The 24706-nt window shown below is 31.7% G+C and overlaps 3 protein-coding genes across 3 annotated transcripts; 1 reads left to right on the forward strand and 2 right to left on the reverse strand.

The window, feature by feature from the left end:
* Window positions 1–7471: 7471 nt before the first annotated feature.
* LOC123195408 (bidirectional sugar transporter SWEET5-like) lies at window positions 7472–8727 on the reverse strand. The gene is made up of 6 exons (XM_044609088.1): window positions 8682–8727; window positions 8542–8578; window positions 8235–8451; window positions 7975–8136; window positions 7756–7875; window positions 7472–7660 (listed from the first exon to the last, which is right to left on the reverse strand). Exons 1-6 carry the CDS (start codon window positions 8725–8727, stop codon window positions 7529–7531), a joined length of 714 nt encoding a protein of 237 aa, XP_044465023.1. The 3' UTR covers window positions 7472–7528.
* Window positions 8728–16289: 7562 nt separating this feature from the next.
* On the reverse strand, window positions 16290–17549 carry LOC123195740 (bidirectional sugar transporter SWEET5-like). Its single transcript, XM_044609561.1, has 6 exons — window positions 17504–17549; window positions 17364–17400; window positions 17055–17271; window positions 16794–16955; window positions 16574–16693; window positions 16290–16478 (listed from the first exon to the last, which is right to left on the reverse strand). Exons 1-6 carry the CDS (start codon window positions 17547–17549, stop codon window positions 16347–16349), a joined length of 714 nt encoding a protein of 237 aa, XP_044465496.1. The 3' UTR covers window positions 16290–16346.
* Window positions 17550–20421: 2872 nt separating this feature from the next.
* Window positions 20422–23697, forward strand: LOC123195742 (protein FAR1-RELATED SEQUENCE 5). The gene is made up of 3 exons (XM_044609562.1): window positions 20422–20589; window positions 22105–22526; window positions 23278–23697. Coding segments are annotated over exons 1-3 (627 nt in total). The 5' UTR covers window positions 20422–20588; the 3' UTR covers window positions 23482–23697.
* Window positions 23698–24706: the final 1009 nt, after the last annotated feature.

The following is a 24706-nucleotide window of genomic DNA, read 5'->3' on the forward strand; positions in this document are numbered from 1 at the left end:
AACTTCAAGTTACAAATAATATTTAGAACTTCAGGTCTAGATTTATGGTATTCTAAACTTCAGGTCTAGATTCAAAGGTTTTAAGACTTCAGGTCCAGATTTATAATTTTGTAAACTTTGAGTTGCAAATATGATACAATTATAAAGAAAAATTAAATAGAAACATAACAAAAATTAAAAAATAACTAGGATATCACAACTGAGATATTTGTATTTATAATATATAAGCAGTATAACGATATAATAGAAAAATATAATATACTTAAGCTGATTGTGTTGATAATGTATTATAAATATAATGAAATTAATTAAATGATAGAAACTATAACCAAAATTTTATTAAAGGAATAGAAGCAAGGCTTCCGAAATGAGATAAGAAGCAAAAGGAAGAAGCAAGAAAGCTTAATTGGATGAAGTGTGTATTACATGAAGAGAGGAGGGGGGTATAAATTCAAATTCTGAGTTTTTCTTTCATGGCCTTCACAAGTGTAAATTCAGCTTTTGCATCTATTTACTTATGTACTGAAATGATGACATTCTGAGAAGTGTCACATTGGCGTCCCATGAGGAAATTCTAGTGAAACCAGAATTGTTATGAGGGCATTCAGTGATTTGTGCTGTACCTACCTGAATCCGCTTAGAAAGCTTCTCTTTTTTTGCTTTCCTCAAAGAAGAAATTATCCTCACAGCATTGTACGGCCTCACTATGTTCAAGGATGAATGATTGTGCTGTTCTTTTAGAATCCCAGAGGCTCTGAATAAGGATTGATCACTTCAATGATAATGCTACATTATTTCATACAACAATAATGAATAACTCTCATAAAGATCATAACATTTCTCTTAATTGAAACCTTGATGTTAACAGTACATGAAAAGAACTTAATTATGACAAAGAACGCATTCCAATAGCTATGGAACCTTTTCTATACAAACAAGGTTTTTAGGCTGACTATTCATGGCAGTACTCAGTTTTTCACAGGCACAAGCAGACAATCCTATCGTAGTTTCAAATAAGAAGCATTAGGTGACATCTACAAGTTAGTGTGAATTGGGAACAAAATTATATATTGTACAAATAATCTACACGCAATTACCTATGATCAAGTAAAGTACAAGAATGCAAAAGCAATGTCCAGCCGAGATGAAAATCCTGGCCATAACTCAGCCTTTCTCTCATATTCTAATTACTAAAAATGAAATCTAGCTGACACCAATGCAGAAAATGACCATGGGGTTAAAAGGATTTAAAGGGAAAAAAAAATTCAGTTTCTAAACCTTATTGAAGAAAATAAGTAGCACTCAGCCACAACTCTTATATATAAATTGAAATATTTGACAAACAAAACTGAGTTTGGTTCGGATTCACCTCTAATTGATAAACAAATTCCTAAGTTTTGTTAGATATAGTAAGTACAAATATACTTTAAAAATTTTGATACCAAATTTAGAAAATATCAATTTATTCGCATACACACAAGTAACTAAAAACAATACAAAATTTGTTAAATATCAATTTACTCCATATCTATAGGATAAGATATCAATTTAGCCCCTGGATGGTTGAATGGCAAATAACTAGACATGATATAATATCTATTTAACTCTTGCATGCTCAAATATCTGATAACCCCACATTGTAAAATATGTTTCACCCTATGCATGGCAAATATCTAATAGTACTCCTATGTTAACACATATGATTGTGATACTTTTTGATTAAGGTATTATTGAGGTTTATACTAGTGTTGTTAAAACCAAACCAGACTGATAAATTCAATCGTAAACCAATCTATGGTCTACTTCGGTTTACATATAAAATTAGTTGGTTTGTCTTGTATATATACATTTACAAATAGACGAAAGCCAAAGTTGTAGTGGTGAAAAAGATTATGAATGACTAGTTAATTGAGATTAGATAATTGTTATTTCAGTTAATCAAATATTAATTCAAAAAAGAAGAGTTGTTATTGAAAGTAAACAAATATAATTATAAAGAGAATAGCTAAATTGGATTGATTTTCGTGGACTAAAATAAGACAAGTGTTTCTAATTGGAGAAAGTTAGATGGATGATATCAAATATATATTTTTAAAATACATAATTTATGTTTAAAAAATATGGTAAAGTTTTTATAATATTTAAAAAACACATAATAATTTGAAAACAAATTAAATCAATCGAATCATAAATTAGTGAGGTAACCGGTTTGACTATTAATCTTACTTTAAAAATATTAATTTATATAAAATAGATAAAAGATAATTTGATATTAAATTAAAAATATGATCGTATCTCTTTAAAAACAAATATGATCAATTTTGTTTTGGTTCATAACACGAAATTAACCTAATTAATTTCACAATTATATATATATATTTTAGTTACTGAAGATTTTCTTAAATAAGAAACTAATAAAACAAAAAAATTAATATAACATATAATCATTTGTGATGTGTAGTATAAGTGAGAAAACACGGAAAAGTAAGCTGAGTTTGTGTTTCGACTGGGCGGCGAAACCCGTCATTTCACTTAGATCCTTCAAACTTCTTGTCTTGTATTCGCATGAAACCTGCAGATTTTGGTGGGTTTTCGGTTCTCAGTCTCACTGATTCTGATTCAATAAGTCTTTAGATCCTCCTTTCTTATTTCTTTTTTGCTTTGAATTATCAAATGTTAGCTTCAAAATACTCTTTTAACTTTTTATTTAGTTTTCAATGGGGTTGAATTTGATACTAATTCGACGAACAATTTTGTCTAGCATTTCTTAAATGAAATATCTATGGATTTATTGTACTTAAATTATGCACAAAGTCTGTGTTTTTGGCATTAAAGTTAGAAACTTCAATAGTGACTATAAGATTGTTGATGTGGAATTGTCTTTGAAAAGTAGGTTTGGTTTTGCTAGGAGTTTCAAGCTTCGTGCATGTGATCTTCTGTTGATGTGGACTGAATTTTGTTATGGATGGGTTTTGTTTGCTAGGTCTTGATCTTAGTCTATATTGATATGAAATTCATACTGGACTTCTGTATGAAATACAAAAGGGAAAAGGGAAAAGCTAAAGCCGTAGTATTGTAAACAACGAAAAACAAAAGGGAAAAAGAGGGACTTCTGTTTATTGCTTAGTATCAATATTTGATTTAGGGCTTTGCTTATTAGTGCAAACTATGCATTTGTTTGGTTGACCTAGTGTTTCCTCTTAGCAGTCTATGCTTTCAAGTGCCAAATGTTGGTTTGATATGTTTTGGTTTCTACTTGAATCTTTTGTTTCTCATTAGGGTTGTTTCTTGGAATTGCAAATGCATCTCCTATTAATTCATCAATTTTTTTCTACTTTTAGGTAATTTGCTTCTATTTGACAATGGGTGTTTGGTCTGTATTATAAATTCAAGATTATGGCTCTAAAGTATTGGTATGGCGTATTTTATGTTGTGCCATGTGCATCGGAAAGCTTGCTTATGTGCTATAACAGCTTAACTGAAAAAAAAAAGAAAGACAAAACCAGATAAACTCTATAATTGGGGAAACTCTATAATTCGGTAGTTGGTATTAAAGGACATTTGAGAGTTGGGATAACTTGCATACTAAGACAATAAATATGCATGGTGAACCTTTTAATCCAGTAACGGGGGAACTTTATTGCTGTCCCTTAAAGCTAAATATTAATATTTAGTAGCCCAGAAATGATGTAAAAGAAGATGTGTTCGATATTCAGTTATTGTCAACCATAAATGATTAGGTATATTGACAACAAGAAAGTATTATGATTTAAGGTTTAGCCATGGTGATGAAATGGACAATATTTTGGTTGAGAAACCTGTGTTTGAGGAGACGATGAATTTTAATCGTAATACCAAAGGTATGAAAGGAACTCAATATCTAAGTCCGCTTAACTTTCACATATCACTCGAGATGATCTAACACCAAATGTTGCTATTGAGAAACAAACAATTTGTGATTCAATTCATTGGCTATCTCATTTCTCTAAGCATCTATCAACATCTAATATTGATGGAATAGTGAGTGGCATATGAGGTTTTTCGAGTGATGAATATTTTCATGAACAAAGATGTATTACAAGATACATTCATAAAGGTATTCAAAATTAGTTAATCGAACCGGTTTATCAGTTTTTTGAACCAAACCAAAGTTTTGGTTTGAAGAAAATCATAAATTGAAATCAAGTCAATTCAAAGATTAATTGGGGTTAAATCGAATTAAAAATACTAATTAATTGAATCGAATTTTTAGTTAACCAGTTTTTAACATAACTTAAAAAATTATCCTATTTTATTATTTTTTAAAAATATTTAATATTTTATTAATTTCTTATTCAATTTCTAAAAAAATAGATTCGATTCAATTAAGTGGATTTGAAAAATAGACAACCTAGTAATCAAACTAAAAATATTCTTGATATGATACCCTTAGACAAATCTTACATCAACAAAACATGAAAAGGATGTTGGGTCTATTTGTGCTCTGTCTGTGTATCCTACATCAGTCAGAGACAGGAGGATTTGACTAGTTAAATAGCTTATGAGCTCCTTAAACTATTAAAATGTGTTTTAGATTGTAAAACCTAGAAGTAAAACTATAATAGACTGTATCTTTAGAGTAGACAATGTCTTGACTGTAGGTCTAACTATTAACCAGAGATATTACAAATGGTATCAAAGCGGTTCTGTATGTCTTTTTAAGCGATAGTAGGACAAACCTCAGTGAAAATACTCAGTCCCATGAGAAAGGGGGTGTATGTGATACCCTTAGGCAAATTCCATATGAGCAAAGTGCGAGAGAAATGCTGAGTTTATCTGTACTCTGTCTATGTATCCCATATTGGTTAAGGATGAGAGAATTTGACTAGTTAAATAACTGTGAGTTCCTTAAATTGTTAAGACGTGTTTTTTATTACAAAACTCAAAAGCAAAACTATGATAGATTATATGTTCAAAGTGGACAATATTTTGACAGTGGATTGGGCTATTTGACCAAAGATGTTACACTTGAACTGGTATCTAAATTGATTTTTCAAATAACCTATTTTTCGGTTAAACAATTGATTAAGTTCAATTATCAGATAATTTTGAACACTTCTATGCATTCATGAGGCATGTTTTGGAAAATAGGTTTTAATAGTGGTGTCTCTATTCTTATTCCTCCATTGTTGCATCATGGGAATTGAAAAAAACATTGTTTAAATCCTTTTGCACATGAGCGAGGAGGCAATCTTTAGTTGTTTGGTCACTGTGTCCTATGTTTACCTATTCAACTACTATGAGCGTGGTCCTCGATTACCCAAAAATATAAAACCTTAAGTTCTAAATTTTCTTTATTGATATTCTACTTGTCAAATTGAAATTTTTCCTGCTTATAATCTTGAAGTCAATATTATTAATTTTTTAATACATTTTCATTTTAATTCTATTTCTTATATATGATTTTTTCTTATATAAGGTTACTAACATAAAATCTTATTAACAATCTTAAAACATATTCAATTTTATTAGTTACCATATTTATATAATTATGAGTAATTAAGATTTTCCTAGTCAAGGTTTGATATAAAAACACTTTTTTTACTTGTAATTAGCATTAATAACATTTTTCTACCCAAATTATAACTCTACTAACAAAAAATTTAGAATAATGGACAAAAAGGTAATTTTGTGTTAATAAAAATGATTATCTCAAACGTTAGACTAAATGTTTATCTTTTTATTTATTCAATGCAGAATTAATTAGCTTCCAAAATCTTTTTCTCTTCCTCTTGGGTTTCTCCTGCTCTATTTCCTTGCCTTTGCAGAAAACTAGATCCACCTACCAACCTCATCGTCAAATTTTGGTCACTATTTCTGACAACTACTATTACATCTACTATTGTCGACCTTAAATCCATCTTTTTCAACCATTATCATCTTCCTTTTGTCATTGGGGAAACCAATTAGGTTATTTGATTCTATACATATTGGGTGTTCGATAATAAAAATTTTATCGGAGAAGCTTATTGGGTTCTCTTGATTCTATGCACATTGAGTGTTTGATAATAAGCATGTGAGAAGCATTTTGTTCCTTACACTTAAGATGTTTGTTTTATTGCTAGAATGAGTTTTTCCTTTTGTAGAAACCATAGTTAATAAGGGATTGATTTATAAAGCTGAAATCATTGTTGCATAGACTTATGAGAATTGTTGTATAGCTAAAACTATTACTTAATAGATTTCACCATATTTTTGTTGATAATTGTTGGGTCTAGGTTTACCCATGACGGGTCATTGGTTTGAGAAGGACGGTCGACCAAAGGTTGCAAAAGCCCTAGGTTCCATTGTCAGAAAATGGCTAGAAGACAACCAATTAAATAGCTCAAAATTTAGGATTTATTGCACAATCCAGGTCGTAATCAGGTTGGAAAACCCCGATTGCCTAACTTGTTGGTTAAAACCAGTCAGTTACTAAGTGAACCTACCTGATCAACTGGGTAACCCGACCTGAACTCAACCTACGAGTAGGACAATTGTCATGGTCAACATTTGATTGGGCAATGGTCAACATTGACCAATCATGGTTAAACCACAAGTTCTCGATGCATGCAAACATATGGAGGAGTATGGGAATCTACTTCTAGTGCGTGTGGCTCACTCTCGATGTGTGTAGGCACTATTTTGGTGAGTGGAAGCACATGCAATGTTGACTCTGCGTGTGAAGACGCGTAAGCCCTTATTTTGACTTGAGTTAGTATAGATTTGTGTTATGTTAGTCAATAACTTTGATCAATTGTTTATTTGTGCTTGTTGATATTGTCAACATCCCGAGAATATAGAAATACCATTGCGGGGAGATCCCACATTGATATTTGCCCTGACAAGGGGGGTAAGTATGGTGTTGTTTGTTAACCTTGTCATCTTTGTCAAATACTTTGATCAAATATTTATTGTTAATCTTGTTACAAAATATCGAGGGTGATAAGAGAATATTGCAAGAAAGTTCTTTATTTATGCCTCCTTTGATAGTAAGGATAAGTACAATATTATTCGTAATTATGTAGTTTTCGGAGGTGAGTCTAATACGTTGAATCGTTATTTATTTGTTGTTGCAAAATATCAAACTATATTACACAACAGACATCCCCCAAGTGACATTAAAGAGGTAATTGGCATTCCCTTTTGGGAGAATGAGGTGGTTGATATCCTATCATAGTGAATGATAATCAAGGTATATAGTCGTGAATAATGGGTTTCGTTTAATTAATGTAATTTTAAGAAAGTTATTTATATGTTTATATGTCATTACACCAGCTAATCATGAGGGCTGATGTGGTAAACCCCACCTTCATGGAGGATTTTCCAGCCATTTGACATGTTATTAAGAAGGTAATTGTAAATAGAATTGGAAATACCTGCCTAACTTTTTTTGGTCTTTGGATAATGAATTGTATTTTCCATTGATATATTTATTTTTGTACAGTTTTTTCAGCACATTTCACGGTCGAATTGTCAAGAAGGGCCAATTTGTCTTTACATTGATATATCAAGCGCTGGAGAGTTGAACCTCTGGTGGTCTATCTTCTTCATCGTCCTGGTCCCAACTTGTCGTTTGATAGTACGTTGCATATAATACGAGCTGCACTATGCCAGATATTGTTCCTAAAAGATTGGGTATCTACAAAAAAAAATGTTACATAAAAATATTTAGATTAAACAAATCATGATATCTTATACAAACTTAATATTTCTTCTTGATGAATGCTATCTTACCAAGACGTATGGATCTGCTTTAAGAATGGCATAAAGAACCCAGACGCAACCATTCAAGAAGTTGGTTAATGAGAGAGTAAACGGCATGTACTTGACGCTCTTGGTGTTGATCACCATTTTCTTCAAGAAAAGAGAACTCAATTAGTACATATAATACAAGGATATTAAACATTAATTAACACTGTAATCCGATTAAGCAAGAAAGATGGATTAACTTACCATGACTGTTAAAGGAGAAGTGTACATAATTACATTGAAGACGATACACACAATGCCCACGATCATAGCTCTATCTTTAAGGGTATGGAAGAAAAACAAGGTAATGAAAATCACAACAGCTGCGAATACTACTTCAACTAGAAGAACCAGCATAATCTTCTTCTGAAATTACACAGCAACAATCTTATTAATATATGAAAACAAATAGTGAATTATATCATTACTTATGCTTTTATATGAATGAATATATAATTCCATACGCGCTTTGCCCAGGGAGAATAGATTAAGAAGACGGTAACATAGCCGATCTCCATGATGAAACCTGCGACGTTGATAGTAATAACCAATAGATTGTCTTGTGTGACAGCGGGGGAACCGTAGAACATCCACATAATGCAGTTCAGAACAGTGGCTAAGTATGGATCAGGCCTGAACGCTTGTACTGATTTTTGCTTGTGTATTTTCATCATTGTTGGGCTGCATTAATTCATCCACATGATTTAATTAAATGGCCTTAATTAACAATAATCACATTATGCTAATCTAAAAGTGGACATAGAAGTTTACAATGGGGAAAGAAACAGGCCGAAAGAGATTACATTTCCTGCCAAAATCATAAGAAAACAAATTCATTAGATCAAAGGCCATTGACGTCCCTTTATTCACATGCATGCATACAAAGTTTACGAGAGTTTTGGAAGACTAACCAGCAATGCCGACAGCGGTTCTAAAGGCGGTGTTATCGACCGTCATACTTTCGGGTAGGAAAGAAAAAGAAAGAAGGTGAGACGATTACTGTGTAGTGAGGTAATCTACAATGACTGTAAATGAAAGTCTCTGTCTTTTGACAATGTTCAAGCTCTTGCTTCTTTGTTATATATATATATACACATGCATGCAAACTGGATTGTCTAAGCATATGGCTGTCATTAATTTTGATCACAAAGGACTGCGAAAAATTAGAAGACCAGTTGCTGAATGATATAGGTAAAACAACCTGGCTACACGCAAATTGGCGATTTCGTCTGTTTCAGTTTATCCGTTAGGTAATATTAGGCTATCAAGTTTCTAGGCTTCAACAATAATTTTTCAGAAATATGGTTAAATTCATATATCTGACCAAAACTAGAATGCAATGGTTCCATGTACATTTTTTTAAATAAATATAGGGCTTGTCATGTATAGCATAATGTACATGGGTTAAGGTTTGCTATTATTCACATTAATTTCTCTCTTTATATAAAGCAAGAGCATTTATATATAAGAAATGTATGACAAAACCCCATCTGAGGCACTAATAAGGTAATTGCTGAAAAGTAATGTTGGAGCAATCTTTCTTTCACTTGTAAATATTGAACATAAACCTTGTCATTTTCCATTAGCCAGCTAAATTTTTTCCATTTAATTCTTTGAGTAAAATTATAAGAACAATGTCTTGAAGCAACAACATGCATAGAATAACAATTAATAACTATGTGTAATTAAAATGGGTTTTAAATTAGGTGATGGAATGTTGTTTATGGTTAAGTCAAAATCATCAAATTGTATAATAGTAAATGATACCTAATTTGGTATTCACTTTAATTGCACAAATTTATATTGTATTTATAGTCTTTCGAATCAATAGCTAATTTGGAAAGATTAATTTCTATAAATATCTCAAATAGCAGGATTGGTGTGTTTACCGACAGTGGGAATCAATGAACTAGTCATTCGGGGTGGAAAAATAGTCATTCGGACTAAATGATGTAAAGAAGGACAAGACCTCATACAGCACAAGTAAATAAGATTCTGTCCTCTAAAATTTATTCTGTTTCACGCCTTCACTGACACCTGAAATCCCAATTCAAGTTCTGAGTTTTTCTTTCATGGCCTTCACGAGTGTAAATTCAGCTTTTGCATCTATTTACTTATGTACTGAAATGATGACATTCTGAGAAGTGTCACATTGGCGTCCCATGAGGAAATTCTAGTGAAACCAGAATTGTTATGAGGGCATTCGGTGATTTGTGCTGTACCTACCTGAATCCGCTTAGTACGCTTCTCTTTTTCGCTTTCCTCAAAGAAGAAATTATCCTCACTGCATTGTACGGCCTCACTATGTTCAAGGATGGATGATTGTGCTGTTCTTTTAGAATCCCAGAAGCTCTGAATAAGGATTGGCCACTTCAATGATAATGCTACATTATTTCATACAACAATAATGAATAACTCTCATAAAGATCAGAACATTTCTCTCAATTGAAACCTTGATGTTAACAGTACATGAAAAGAACTTAATTATGACAAAGAACGCATTCCAATAGCTATGGAACCTTTTCTATACAAACAAGGTCTTTAGGCTGACTATTCATGGCAGTACTCAGTTTTTCACAGGCTCAAGCAGACTATCCTATCGTAGTTTCAAATAAGAAGCATTAGGTGAAATCTACAAGTTAGTGTGAGTTGGGAACAAAATTACATATTGTACAAATAATCTACGCGCAATTACCTATGATCAAGTAAAGTACAAGAATGCAAGTGCAATGTCTAGCCGAGATGAAAATCCTGGCCATAACTTAGCCTTTCTCTCATATTCTAATTACTAAAAATGAAATCTAGCTGACACCAATGCAGAAAATGGCCATGGGGTTAAAAAGATTTAAAGGGAAAAATAATTCAGTTTCTAAACCTTATTGAAGAAAATAAGTAGCACTCAACCACAACTCTTATTGGCTTAGATACAAACTGAAATCTTTGACAAACAAGATTGAGTTGCCTTGATTCAAATTTAACACTAATTGACAAACAAATTCCAAAATTTTATTAGATATTAAAGTAAAAACATACTCTTACTGTCTCAGATATAAACTGGAATATTTAAAAAATAAGACAGAACTTGGTTCGAATTCACCTCTAATTAATAAACAAATTTCAAAGTTTTATTAGATAGAGTAACTATAAATATGCTTTAAAAATTTTAATACCAAATTTAGAAAAAATCAATTTATTCACACATACATAAGTAACTAAAAATAATACAAAATTTGTTAAACATCAATTTACCCCATATCTATAGGATAAGCTATCAATTTAGCCCCTAGATGGTTAAATGGCAAATAACTAGACATGATATAGTATCTATTTAACTCTTGCATGCTCAAATATCTAATAACCCCACATTGTAAATATTGCTTCACCCTATGCATGGCAAATATTTAATAGCACTCCTGTGTTAACAAATATGACTGTGATACTTTTTTATTACAGTATTATTGAGGTTTATACTAGTGTTATCAAAACCAAACCCAACTGACCAATTCAATCGTGAACCGATCCATGGTCTACTTTGGTTTACATATAAAATTGGTTGGTTTGTCTTGTGTATATACATTTACAAATTGGTTGGTTTGTCTCATATATATGCATTTAAATATAAGATTGTTGATGTGGAATTGTCTTTGAAAAATGGGTTTGGTTTTGCTAGGAGTTTCAAGCATTGTGCATGTGATCTTCTGTTGATGTGGACTGAGTTTTGTTATGGATGGGTTTTGTTTGCCCGGTCTTGATCTTAGTCTATATTGATATGAAATTCATACTGGACTTCTGTATGAAAAACAAAAGGGAAAAGGGAAAAGCTAAAGTCATAGTATTGTAAACACGAAAAACAAAAGGGAAAAGAGGGACTTCTGTTTATTGCTTAGTATCAATATTTGATTTAGGGCTTTGCTTATTAGTACAAACTATGCATTTGTTTGGTTGACCTAGTGTTTCCTCTTAGCAGTCTATGCTTTCAAGTGCCAAATGTTGGTTTGATATGTTTTGGTTTCTACTTGAATCTTTTGTTTCTCATTAGGGTTGTTTCTTGGAATTGCAAATGCATCTCCTATTAATTCATCAATTTTTTTTCTACTTTTAGGTAATTTGCTTCTATTTGACAATGGGTGTTTGGTCTGTATTATAAATTTAAGATTATGGCTCTAAAGTATTGGTATGGCGTATTTTATGTTGTGCCATGTGCATCGTAAAGCTTGCTTATGTGCTATAACGGCTCAACTGAAAAAAGAAGAAGACAAAACTAGATAAACTCTATAATTGGGGAAACTCTATAATTCGGTAGTTGGTATTAAAGGACATATATTTGAGAGTTGGGATTAACTTGCATGCTAAGACAATAAATATGCATGGCGAACCTTTTAATCCATTAACGGGGGAACATTATTGGTCTCCCTTCAAGCTAAATATTAATATTTAGTAGCCTAGAAATGATGTAAAAGAAGATGTGTTCGATATTGAGTTATTGTCAACTATAGATAATTAGGTATATTGACAACAAGAAAGCATTATGATTTAAGGTTCAACCATGGTGATGAAATGGACAATATTTTGGTTGAGAAACCTGTGTTTGAGGAGATGATGAATGTTAATCATAATACCAAAGGTATGGAAGGAACTCAACATCTAAGTCCGCTTAACTTTCACATATCAGTCGAGATTGTGACTGATCTAACACCATTTTTTGCTATTGAGAAACAAACAATTTGCTATTCAATTCATTGGCTATCTCATTTCTCTAAACATTTATCAACATCTAATATTGATGGAGTAGTGAGTGGCATCTGAGGTTTTTCGAGTGATGAATATTTTCCTGAACAAAGATGCATTACAAGATGCATTTATAAAGGTATTCAAAATTGGTTAATCGAACCGATTTATCAGTTTTTTGAACCAAACCAAATTTTTGATTTGAAGAAAATCATAAATTGAAATCGAGTCAATTTAAAGATTAATTGATTTTAAATCGAACTGAAAATACCGATTAATTGAACCGAATATTTAGTTAATCAATTTTTAACAAAACTTAAAAAATTATCTTATTTTATTATATTTTTTCATTTTTTAAAATGTTTAATATTTTATTAATTTCTTATTCAATTTTTTAAAAATAGATTCGATTCAATTAACTAGATTTGAAAAATAGACAACTTGGTAATCAAACTAAAAATATTCTTGATGTGATACCCTTAGACAAATTTTACATCAACAAAACATGAAAGGGATATTGGGTCTATTTGTACTCTGTCTGTGTATCCTACATCAGTTAAGGATAGGAGAATTTGACTAGTTAAATAACTTGTGAGCTCCTTAAACTATTAAAATATGTTTTCAATTATAAAATCTAGAAGCAAAACTATAATGTATTGTGTCTTTAGAGTAGACAATGTCTTGACTGTGGGTCTAACTATTAAACCAGAGATATTACAAATGGTATTAAAGTGGTTTTGCATGTCCTCTTAAATGATGGTAGGACAAACCTCAACAAGAATACTCGGTCCCATGAGAAAAGGGGTGTATGTGATATCCTTAGGCAAATTCCACATCAGCAAAGTACGAGAGAGATGTTGAGTCTATCTGTACTCTGTCTATGTATCCCACATTGGTTAGAGATGAGAGAATTTAACTAGTTAAATAACTATGAGTTCTTTAAATTGTTTAGACGTGTTTTTTATTGCAAAACTCAAAAGCAAAACCATGATAGATTATATATCCAAAGTGGACAATATTTTGACAGTGAATTGAGTTATTTGACCAAAAATGTTACACTTGAATTGGTATCTAAATCGATTTTTCAAATAACCTATTTTTTTATTAAACAATCGATTAAATTCAATTATTAGATAATTTTGAACACCCCTATGCATTTATGAGGGATGTTTTGGAAAATAGGTTTTAATAATGGTATCTCTATTCTTATTCCTCCGTTATTGCATCATGGGAATTGAAAAAAACATTGTTTAAATCCTTTTGCACATGAGCGATGAGGTAATCTTAAGTTGTTTTGTCACTGTGTCCAAAGTTTACCTATTCAACTAGTATAAGCATGGTCCTCGGTTGCCCAAAAATAAAAAACCCTAAGTTGTTCTAAATTTTCTTTTTTGATATTCTACTTGTTAAATTGAAATTTTTCCTACTTATAATCCTGAAGTCAATATTATTAATTTTTTAATACATTTTCATTTTAATTCTATTTTTTATATATGATTTTTTCTTATATATGGTTACTAACATAAAATCTTATTAACAATCTTAAAACATATTCAATTTTATTAGTTACCATATTTATATAATTATGAGTAATTAAGATTTTCTTAGTCAAGGTTTGATATAAAAACACTTTTTTTTACTTGTAATTAGCATTAATAGCATTTTTCTACCTAAATTATAACTCTACTAAACAAAAAAATTTAGAATAAATGGACAAAAACGCAATTTTGTGTTAATAAAAATGATTAGCTCAAAAGTGACACTAAATATTTATCTTTTTATTTATTCAATGCAAAATTAATTAGCTTCCAAAATCTTTTTCTCTTCTTCTTGGGTTTCTCCTACTCTCTTTCCTCACCTTTGCAGAAAACTAGATCCACCTACCAGCCTCATCGTCAAATTTTGGTCACCATTTTTGACAACTACTTTTACATCTAGTATTGCCGACCTTAAATCCATCTTTTTCAACCATTTTCATCTTCTTTTTGTTATTGGGGAAGCCAATTGGGTTATCTTAATTCTATGCATGATGGGTGTTTGATAATAAAAATTTTATCGGAGAAGCTTATTGGGTTCTCTTGATTCTATGCACATTGGGTATTTGATAATAAGCATTTGAGAAGCATTTTGTTCCTTGCACTTAAGATGTTTGTTTTATTTCCCGAATGAGTTTTTCCTTTTGCATAAACCATTGTTAATAAGGGATTGATTTGTAAAGCTGAAATCATTGTTGCATAGACTTATGAAAACTGTTGTATAGCTAAAATTATTACTTGATCGATTTCATCATATTTTTGTTGACAATTGTTAGATCTAAGTCTACCCATGACGGGTCGTTGGTCTAAAAAGGATGATTGGCCAATGGGTTGCAAACGTCCCATGGTTCCATTGTCAGAAAATGGCTGCAAGAGGACCAATTAAACAACCCAAAATTTAGGATTTATTGCATAATCCAAGTCATAATCAAGTTGGAAAAACCTGATTGGTCAACCTGTTGATCAAAACCCCGTCAGTCAACAAGTGAACCTACCTGATCAACTGGATGACCTAACTCGAACTCAACGCACGAGTAAGATGACTGTCACGATCAATGTTTGATTGGTCAACGGTCAACATTGCCCAATCACGATCAAACCACTAGGTCTCGACGCATGTGAGCATATGGAGGCACATGAGAATCTACTTCTAGCGCGTGTGGCTCACTCTCGACGTGTGCAGGCACTATTTTGATGCGTGGAAGCATGTAAAATGTTGACTCGCTGCGTGAAGATGCGAAGGACCTTATTTTGACTTGTGTTATGTCAGTCAATAACTTTGATGAATTGTTTATTTGTGATTACTGATATTGTCAACATCCTGAGAGTATTGGTAAGTATAGTGTTGTTTGTTAAGCTTGTCATCTTTGTCAAATACTTTTATCAACTATTTATTATTAATCTTGTTACAAGATATCGATGGTGATATGAGAATATCACAAGAGAGTTCTCCATTTATAGCTCCTTTGATAGTCAAGATAACTATAATGTTGTTCGTAATTATGTAGTTTTCGGGTGAGTCTAATACATTGAATCATTATTTATTTGTTGTTGTTGCAAGATAAAGACTATATTACACAACATACATCCCCCGAGTGACATTAAAGAGGTAATTGACATTCCTTTTTGGGAGAATGAGGTGGTTGATATCTTGTCATAGTAAAAGGTAATTGAGGTATGTAGTCGTGAATAATGGGTTTCATTTGGTTAATGTAATTCTAAGAAAGTTATTTATATGTAGGGCTGGATTCAAGCTGAACCGAGCTCGAGCTCGGCTCGGTTCACATATAACTGAACTATAGTTCAAGCTTAAGCTCATCCAGCCCATGAAAACCAAGCTTGAACTTGGCTCGAATTTGGTTCGGCTCGTTTTTTGTTATTAAAACAACGTCATTTTAATACATATTAATCAAAACAATGTCGTTTTGTATTAAAATTTTTAATTAAAAAATCTAGTGAGTAGCTTGAGCTCGAGCTCAACTAGGGTTGGCTCGTTTCGAGCTTGTTCAAGGTGAGCTCAAGCTCGAGCTGGCTCGGTTCGAGTCTAACCCTATTTATATGTTTATATGTCATTACACCAGCCAATCATGAGGGCTGATGTGGTCAACCTCACGTCCATGGAGGATTTTCCAGCCATTTGACCTGTTATCAAGAAGGTAATTGTAAACAGAATTGGAAATACCTACTTAACTTTTTTTGGTCTTTGGATAATGAATTGTATTTTCCATTGATAAATTTGTTTTTGTACAGTTTTTTCAGTACATTTCACGGTCGAATTGTCAAGAAGGGCCAATTTGTCTTTACATTGATATATCAAACGCTGGAGAGTTGAACCTCTGGTGGTCTATCTTCTTCATCGTCCTGGTCCCAACTTGTCGTTTGATAGTACGTTGCATATAATACGAGCTGCACTATGCCAGATATTGTTCCTAAAAGATTGGGTATCTACAAAAAAAAATGTTACATAAAAATATTTAGATTAAACAAAGCATGATATCTTATACAAACTTAATATTTCTTCTTGATGAATGCTATCTTACCAAGACGTATGGATCTGCTTTAAGAATGGCATAAAGAACCCAGACGCAACCATTCAAGAAGTTGGTTAATGAGAGAGTAAACGGCATGTACTTGACGCTCTTGGTCTTGATCACCATTTTCTGCAAGAAAAGAGAACTCAATTAGTACATATAATACAAGGATATTAAACATTAATTAACACTGTAATCCGATTAAGCAATGAAAGATGGATTAACTTACCATGACTGTTAAAGGAGAAGTGTACATAATTACATTGAAGACGATACACACAATGCCCACGATCATAGCCCTATCTTTAAGGGTATGGAAGAAAAACAAGGTAATGAAAATCACAACAGCTGCGAATACTACTTCAACTAGAAGAACCAGCATAATCTTCTTCTGAAATTACACAGCAACAATCTTATTAATATATGAAAACAAATAGTGAATTATATCATTACTTAATGCTTTTATATGAATGAATATATAATTCCATACGCGCTTTGCCCAGGGAGAATAGATTAAGAAGACGGTAACATAGCCGATCTCCATGATGAAACCTGCAACGTTGATAGTAATAACCAATAGATTGTCTTGTGTGACAGCGGGGGAACCGTAGAACATCCACATAATGCAGTTCAGAATAGTGGCTAAGTATGGATCAGGCCTGAACGCTTGTACTGATTTTTGCGTGTGTATTTTCATCATTGTTGGACTGCATTAATTCATCCACATGCTTTAATTAACTGACTTTAATGAACAATAATCACATTTAATACTAATCTAAAAGTGGAGATAGAAGTTTACAATGGGGAAAGAAACAGGCCGAAAGAGATTACATTTCCTGCCAAAATTATAAGAAAACAAATTCATTAGATCAAAGACCATTGACGTCCCTTTATTCACATGCATGCATGCAAAGTTTACGAGAGTTTTGGAGGACTAACCAGCAATGCCAACAGCGGTTCTAAAGGCGGTGTTATCGACCGTCATACTTTCGGGTAGAAAAGAAAAAGAAAGAAGAAGGTAAGACAATTACTGTGTAGTGAGGTAATCTACAATGACTGTAAATGAAAGTCTCTGTCTTTTGACAATGTTCAAGCTCTTGCTTCTTTGTTATATATATATATATATATATACACATGCATGCAAACTGGATTGTCTAAGCATATGGCTGTCATTAATTTTGATCACAAAGGACTGCGAAAAATTAGAAGACCAGTTGCTGAATGATATAGGTAAAACAACCTGGCTACACGCAAATTGGCGATTTTGTCTGTTTCAGTTTATCCGTTAGGTAATATTAGGCTATCAAGTTTCTAGGCTTCAACAATAATTTTTCAGAAATATGGTTAAATTCATGTATCTGGCTAAAACTAGAATTCAATGGTTCCATGTATATTTTTTAAAATAAATATAGGGCTTGTCATGTATAGCATAATGTACATGGGTTAAGGTTTGCTATTATTCACATTAATTTCTCTCTTTATATAAAGCAAGAGCATTTATATATAAGAAATATATGTTGGAGCAATCTTTCTTTCACTTGTAAATATTGAACATAATCCTTGTCATTTTCCATTAGCCAGCTAAATTTTTTCCATTTAATTCTTTGAGTATAATTATAAGAACAGTATCTTGAAGCAACAACATGCATAGAATAACTATTAATGACTATGTGTACTAAATATGGGTATTAAATTAGGTAATAGAATGTCAATTCAAATTCAAATTCTGAGTTTTTCTTTCATGGCCTTCACAAGTGTAAATTCAGCTTTTGCATCTATTTACTTATGTACTGAAATGATGACATTCTGAGAAGTGTCACATTGGCGTCCCATGAGGAAATTCTAGTGAAACCAGAATTGTTATGAGGGCATTCAGTGATTTGTGCTGTACCTACCTGAATCCGCTTAGTAAGCTTCTCTTTTTTGCTTTCCTCAAAGAAGAAATTATCCTCACTGCATTGTACGGCCTCACTATGTTCAAGGATGAATGATTGTGCTGTTCTTTTAGAATCCCAGAAGCTCTTAATAAGGATGGGTCACTTCAATGATAATGCTACATTATTTCACACAACAATAATGAATAACTCTCATAAAGATCATAACATTTCTCTCAATTGAAACCTTGATGTTAACAGTACATGAAAAGAACTGAATTATGACAAAGAACGCATTCCAATAGCTATGGAACCTTTTCTATACAAACAAGGTTTTTAGGCTGACTATTCATGGCAGTACTCAGTTTTTCACAGGCTCAAGCAGTATCCTATCGTAGTTTCAAATAAGAAGCATGAGGTGAAATCTACAAGTTAGTGTGAATTGGGAACAAAATTATATATTGTACAAATAATCTACACGCAATTACTTATGATCAAGTAAAGTACAAGAATGCAAGTGCAATGTCTAGCCGAGATGAAAATCCTGGCTATAACTCAGCCTTTCTCTCATATTCTAATTACTAAAAATGAAAATGGCCATGGGGTTAAAAGGATTTAAAGGGAAAAAAAATCAGTTTCTAAACCTTATTGAAGAAAATAAGTAGCACTCAGCCACAACTCTTATTGGCTTAGATACAAACCGAAATCTTTGACAAATAAGATTGAGTTGCCTTGATTCAAATTTAACATTAATTGACAAACAAATTCCAAAATTTTATTAGATATTATACTTAAAAATATACTCTTATTGCCTTAGATATAAACTGAAATGTTTGACAAATAAGATTGAACTTGGTTCGGATTCACCTCTAAGTGGTAAACAAATTTCGAAGTTTTATTAGATATAGTAAGCATAAATATACTTTAAAAATTTTGATACCAAATTTAGAAAATATCAATTTATTCGCACATATACAAGTAACTTAAAACAATACAAAATTGGTTAAATATTAATTTACCCCATATCTATAGGATAAGTTATCAATTTAGCCCCTAGATGGTTAAATGGCAAATAACTCGACATGATATAATATCTATTTAACTCTTGCATGCTCAAATGTCTAAGAACCCCACATTGTAAAATATTGCTTCAACCTATGCATGGCAAATATCTAATAGCACTCCTATGTTAACAAATATGATTTTAATACTTTTTTATTTAGGTATTATTGAGGTTTATACAATAGTTATTAAAATCAAACCGGACTGATTAGTTCAATCGTAAACTGATTTATAGTCTACTTGGATTTATATATAAAATTGGTTGATTTGTCTTGTGTATATACATTTACAAATAGACGAAAGCCAAAGTTGTGGTGGTAAAAAAGATTATAATTGACTAGTTAATTGAGATTAGATAATTATTATTTCAGTTAATCAAATATTAATTAAAAAGAAAAGAATTGTCATCGAAAGTAAATAAATACTAATTATAAAGAAAAAAGTTAAATTGAATTAATTTTTGTGCACTAAAAGAAAACAAGTGTTTCTAATTGAGGAAAGTTAGACGGATGATATCAAATATATTTTTTTTAAATACATATAATTTATGTTTAAAAAATCTGATAAATTTTTTATAATATTTAAAAAACATATAATAATTTGGAAACAAGTTGAACTAATCGAATCATAAACTAATAAGAAAATCGGTTTGATTATTAATCATGTTTTACAAATATTAATTTATATAGAATAGATGAAAGATAATTTGATATTAAATTAAAAATATGATCGTATCTCTTTAAAAACAAGTATGATCAATTTTGTTTTGGTTACATGACACGAAATTAACCTAATTAATTTCACAATTATATATATATATATATATATATATATATATATATATATATATATTGGTTATTGAAGATTTTCTTAAATAAGAAACTAATAAAACAAAAAAATTAATATAGCATATAATCATTTGTGATGTGTAGTGTAAGTGAGAAAACACGGAAAAGCAGAGTTTGTGTTTCGACTGGGCGGCGAAACCCGTCATTTCACTTAGATCCTTCAAATTTCTTGTCTTGTATTCGCATGAAACCTGCAGATTTTGGTGGGTTTTGGGTTCTCAGTCTCCCTGATTCTGATTCAGTAAGTCTTTAGATCCTCCTTTCTTATTTCTTTTTTGCTTTGAATTATCAAATGTTAGCTTCAAAATACTCTTTTAACTTTTTATTTAGTTTTCAATGGGGTTGAATTTGATACTAATTCGACGAACAGTTTTGTCTAGCATTTCTTAAATGAAATATCTATGGATGTATTGTACTTAAATTATGCACAAAGGCTGTGTTTTTGGCATTAAAGTTAGAAACTTCAATAGTGATTATAAGATTGTTGATGTGGAATTGTCTTTGAAAAGTGGGTTTGGTTTTGCTATGAGTTTCAAGCTTTGTGCATGTGATCTTCTGTTGAATATATGTGCCTGAGATATTTTGTTTCAGTGACTTATTTCTGGACTGAGTTTTGTTATGGATGGGTTTTGTTTGCCAGGTTTTGATCTTAGTCTATATTGATATGAAATTCATACTGGTCTTTATTAAGTTTCATTGTTGTAATCAACCTTCGTGTTGTTAATCAGGCATCCGCAGGTGGAACACCCTGGAATTAGTGCTTTCCATTTAGTTTCTTTCTGTTTTTGGATATCTTAAGGCTATTAGCATTGCAATTTATAATGGATCCTACGATCCCAGTTTAGTTCACACATGAGATTATAACTGTGAGCTTCTACCTTTGGCTTGATTTTTGTCAATTCTAAATTTGTTGGTCTTGTTTCATTAGTAGAAGGGCACTTCTACGACTTAGCTGAAATTTAGAAAACATTCATATTTTTCAGGTCTCAACTTTCAAACAAAAACTTTGGACTGGTTCAAGCTAAAGCCATAGTATTGTAAACAACAAAAACAAAAGGGAAAAAGAGGGACTTCTGTTTATTGCTTAGTATCAATATTTGATTTAGGGCTTTGCTTATTAGTGCAAACTATGCATTTGTTTGGTTGACCTAGTGTTTCCTCTTAGCAGTCTATGCTTTCAAGTGCCAAATGTTGGTTTGATATGTTTTGGTTTCTACTTGAGTCTTTTGTTTCTCATTAGGGTTGTTTCTTGGAATTGCAAATGCATCTCCTATTAATTCATCATTTTTTTTTCTACTTTTAGGTAATTTGCTTCTATTTGATAATGGGTGTTTGGTCTGTATTTTAAATTTAAGATTATGGCTCTTAAGTATTGGGATGGCATATTTTATGTTGTGCCATGTGCATTGTAAAGCTTGCTTCTGTGCTTTAATGGCTCAACTGAAAAAAAAAACAAAACCAGATAAACTCTATAATTGGGGAAAAGTTCTGCCTAACAGTGGTGCCACTTAACAAATTATAACATATGTTGCCTTCTGCTTGAGAATCAAAGATCTTAGCTTACATTTCAAGCTATTTTTCCCCAAAGAAAATGAATCAATTTCATGCTATATGATAAAACAAATTGTTTTAGTTAGTACAACGTAATAAATTTGATATCTTGGATGCTACATTGATTTTCTGAATGTGTGCGTTGTATTGAGATATATTTTTATGGGTGTTGAAGTCTATTCTATGTAAAATTTTTGTATGACAGTGGAATTGGACAAGGAAGTTGCAGTGGAAGACAGCTCCTTTATAGAAAAATCTTGTGAACTCGAAGGTGGTGAAATTCTAGAACCATATGTTGGTATGGAATTTGAATCAGAAGATGATGCCAGGAAATTTTATATAGGGTATGCCAGACGGGTTGGATTTGTAGTGCGTATTATGCAACGTCGTCGTTCCGGGATTGATGGGAGAACACTTGCTCGTAGACTTGGGTGTAACAAGCAGGGTTTCTCTCCTAACCATAAGGGTGCATTTGGACCTGAAAAGAAGCCAAGATCAAGTTCACGAGAAGGTTGCAAAGCAACAATATTGGTTAAGATGGAAAAGTCTGGAAAATGGGTTGTTACAAGATTTGTAAAGGATCATAATCATCCTCTGGTTGTCACTGCCCATGGATATACTACAGTGGTAAGTTTCTATATTTTTTCGCTCCTATCTTCAAAGTTGGAGCATCTTTGAATCTTATTAAGTTATCATAGTTCAAATTTTAAGATATTGAGTTTCATAAATAGTTGTATTCCATCCACATGTTATCCATATTTAAATGTATGGTTCATTGGTGAAACTGACTCAATTTATAATCTACTGACCCCCTTCGAAAATACTTTGCCTAATATTTGGTGAATGTGACGGTGGTTTCACCTGTCATTTATTCGCACATCTTTAGCATGTTAACAATGCTGGGACTTCTCTTTATGAATTATTTGCACACTCAACATATAAATTGAACCTAAATTAAGTTCTTAGAACAGATTTCAGTTTCTCAACATGTGAGAGATGGCAGTAAATTAAAGAAGGTGAAGGAAATAACGGAAAAGAGTAAGCAACATTTGTGAAGCAAATCATTTAGACATGATTTAGCTTGATGAAATGATGCCAACTGTAGCACAATGGTATCAGTTGGAGACACCAAATCCTGGTAGATTCGCGCATGTCATCATTGGTGAAACTCGTTAGATCGAGAACTTCAAACTTAAAATTGGGAATGTTATCTTTTCTGTAAGCCAAACTATTGATTTTGACTTGCCAGGGATTCAAAATTAGTGTGGGCAGTATACAACAACATTTGTGTATGCATTTAATTGGCCAAATACTTTTGCATATGTTCTGTATTTTGACTCAGTTGTCTCTAAAACATATTGATTGTTCATTTTTACAGGGTGACAAGGACAAGAAAATCGAAGAACTTACTCAGGAATTGGAGCATCAAGACCAATTATGTGCAGCATACCGAGAAAAGTTACTCTCTTTTATAAATAATGTTGAGGAGCAAACAGAAGAGCTGTCCTCAAACATCCAAGTTATTGTCGACAATATCAGGAAAGTTGAATCTGAAGGGCTGAAACTTTCCCACCATAGATAACATTGGCATTCATTGAATCTGTGGTTTTACTCAGGAGAAAGATTTGTGAGTAAGTTACATCAAGTTTATGTGACCTATATTATGTACATAACTTGTTATAATCAGTTTCTTTAACTCCAGATGGTTGATTACTTGTTATTTGATATTGTGTAACCTGTTTAATATTGGTTTATTAGATTAAATGGAAGCTTATGTAAAAGCTAAAGCTTTTTTTTATTGCTTGAAATTTTTTGGAGGCCAACATTTTTCCAGGTAAAAATATCTACATTTGGTTTTCTTTTTTTGGTTAATTCTTTCAACAGCTAACAAATATTTTGGTTTTTGATTTCTGAAAACTTAGTCAAATTTTTCAGCTAATATATTAATGGTCCGCAGAGAATTTGCTTATGCAAAATAACCTATGTATAGTATATAAAGCAAAATTGTCTGCTACAAAAGAATAATTTGGGTTCTCTTTTGCATTTCGAACCATTAACTCTCACAATGATTTGTATCACTGAAACAAGCAATGAAAGAGAAAAACATTTCTGCCAAGAAGAATTGAAACCTACCATTATGCACCATGAATTCTACTAGTTGGACGTTCACTTTGATTTATCACTTTTGAGGACTCTTGGCTCTCGCTTGCTCTAAAAGCTAGTTTAAGATACGAGACTTTCTCTAGCAAACACAACCAACACATAGTAAGTTCCTGAATCCTCCTATCTTTAATATCCTATAAGAAGTTTAAACGCAGAAACATATTAATTTATCAAAGAAAAAGGTATACACAAATCCTTACACATATGGCACAAGTAAAGCATATCTTCTTCTAGTCAGTTAAATCATAAACGTATTATGGTGAGTCTGATTCCACAAACATATGTATCTAAATAGAAAAGTTAAAAATTCACAGCTTGAATATTATTGCAACATAATGCTGATTCCATTTGTATATTTTTAGCTCTTTCATATGCTAATTCTCTTCCTTGGCAGATATATAATCATCCTTTCATGATTTCTTTGTCAGATAAAAAATGGGAATTATCTTCAGAGTCAAAAAACTATAAAAAGGAAAAAAATCGAGTGATTTTACACCAGTTTTTAAGATTTTATTCAAAAACATTTCATCTATATTCAACCAAACTCCATTTCTGCAATCCCTTCTAAAAATGAAAATCTGTACTTGAATTTTACATCAAACAAGATTTCTCATTACCAAGGTACATCAAATAACATTGTATTG

Source organism: Mangifera indica, chromosome 14 (genome assembly GCF_011075055.1).
Source record: "Mangifera indica cultivar Alphonso chromosome 14, CATAS_Mindica_2.1, whole genome shotgun sequence".
NCBI classification, from domain to species: domain Eukaryota; kingdom Viridiplantae; phylum Streptophyta; class Magnoliopsida; order Sapindales; family Anacardiaceae; genus Mangifera; species Mangifera indica.

Excerpts from the sequence above, each read along its gene's own strand:
- LOC123195740 (XM_044609561.1), bottom strand. The coding sequence starts at position 17,549 with ATGACGGTCGATAACACCGCCTTTAGAACCGCTGTTGGCATTGCTG. Across the intron at positions 16,956-17,054 it reads ATTCTCCCTGGGCAAAGCGC|AAGAAGATTATGCTGGTTCT; the intron begins GTATGGAATTAT and ends GTGTAATTTCAG. Across the intron at positions 16,694-16,793 it reads CTTCTCCTTTAACAGTCATG|AAAATGGTGATCAAGACCAA; the intron begins GTAAGTTAATCC and ends CTTTTCTTGCAG.
- LOC123195408 (XM_044609088.1), bottom strand. The coding sequence starts at position 8,727 with ATGACGGTCGATAACACCGCCTTTAGAACCGCTGTCGGCATTGCTG. Across the intron at positions 8,452-8,541 it reads GGCCTGTTTCTTTCCCCATT|CCCAACAATGATGAAAATAC; the intron begins GTAAACTTCTAT and ends GAATTAATGCAG. Across the intron at positions 7,661-7,755 it reads AAGCAGATCCATACGTCTTG|ATACCCAATCTTTTAGGAAC; the intron begins GTAAGATAGCAT and ends TTTTTTTTGTAG.
- LOC123195742 (XM_044609562.1), top strand. Across the intron at positions 22,527-23,277 it reads CCCATGGATATACTACAGTG|GGTGACAAGGACAAGAAAAT; the intron begins GTAAGTTTCTAT and ends TCATTTTTACAG.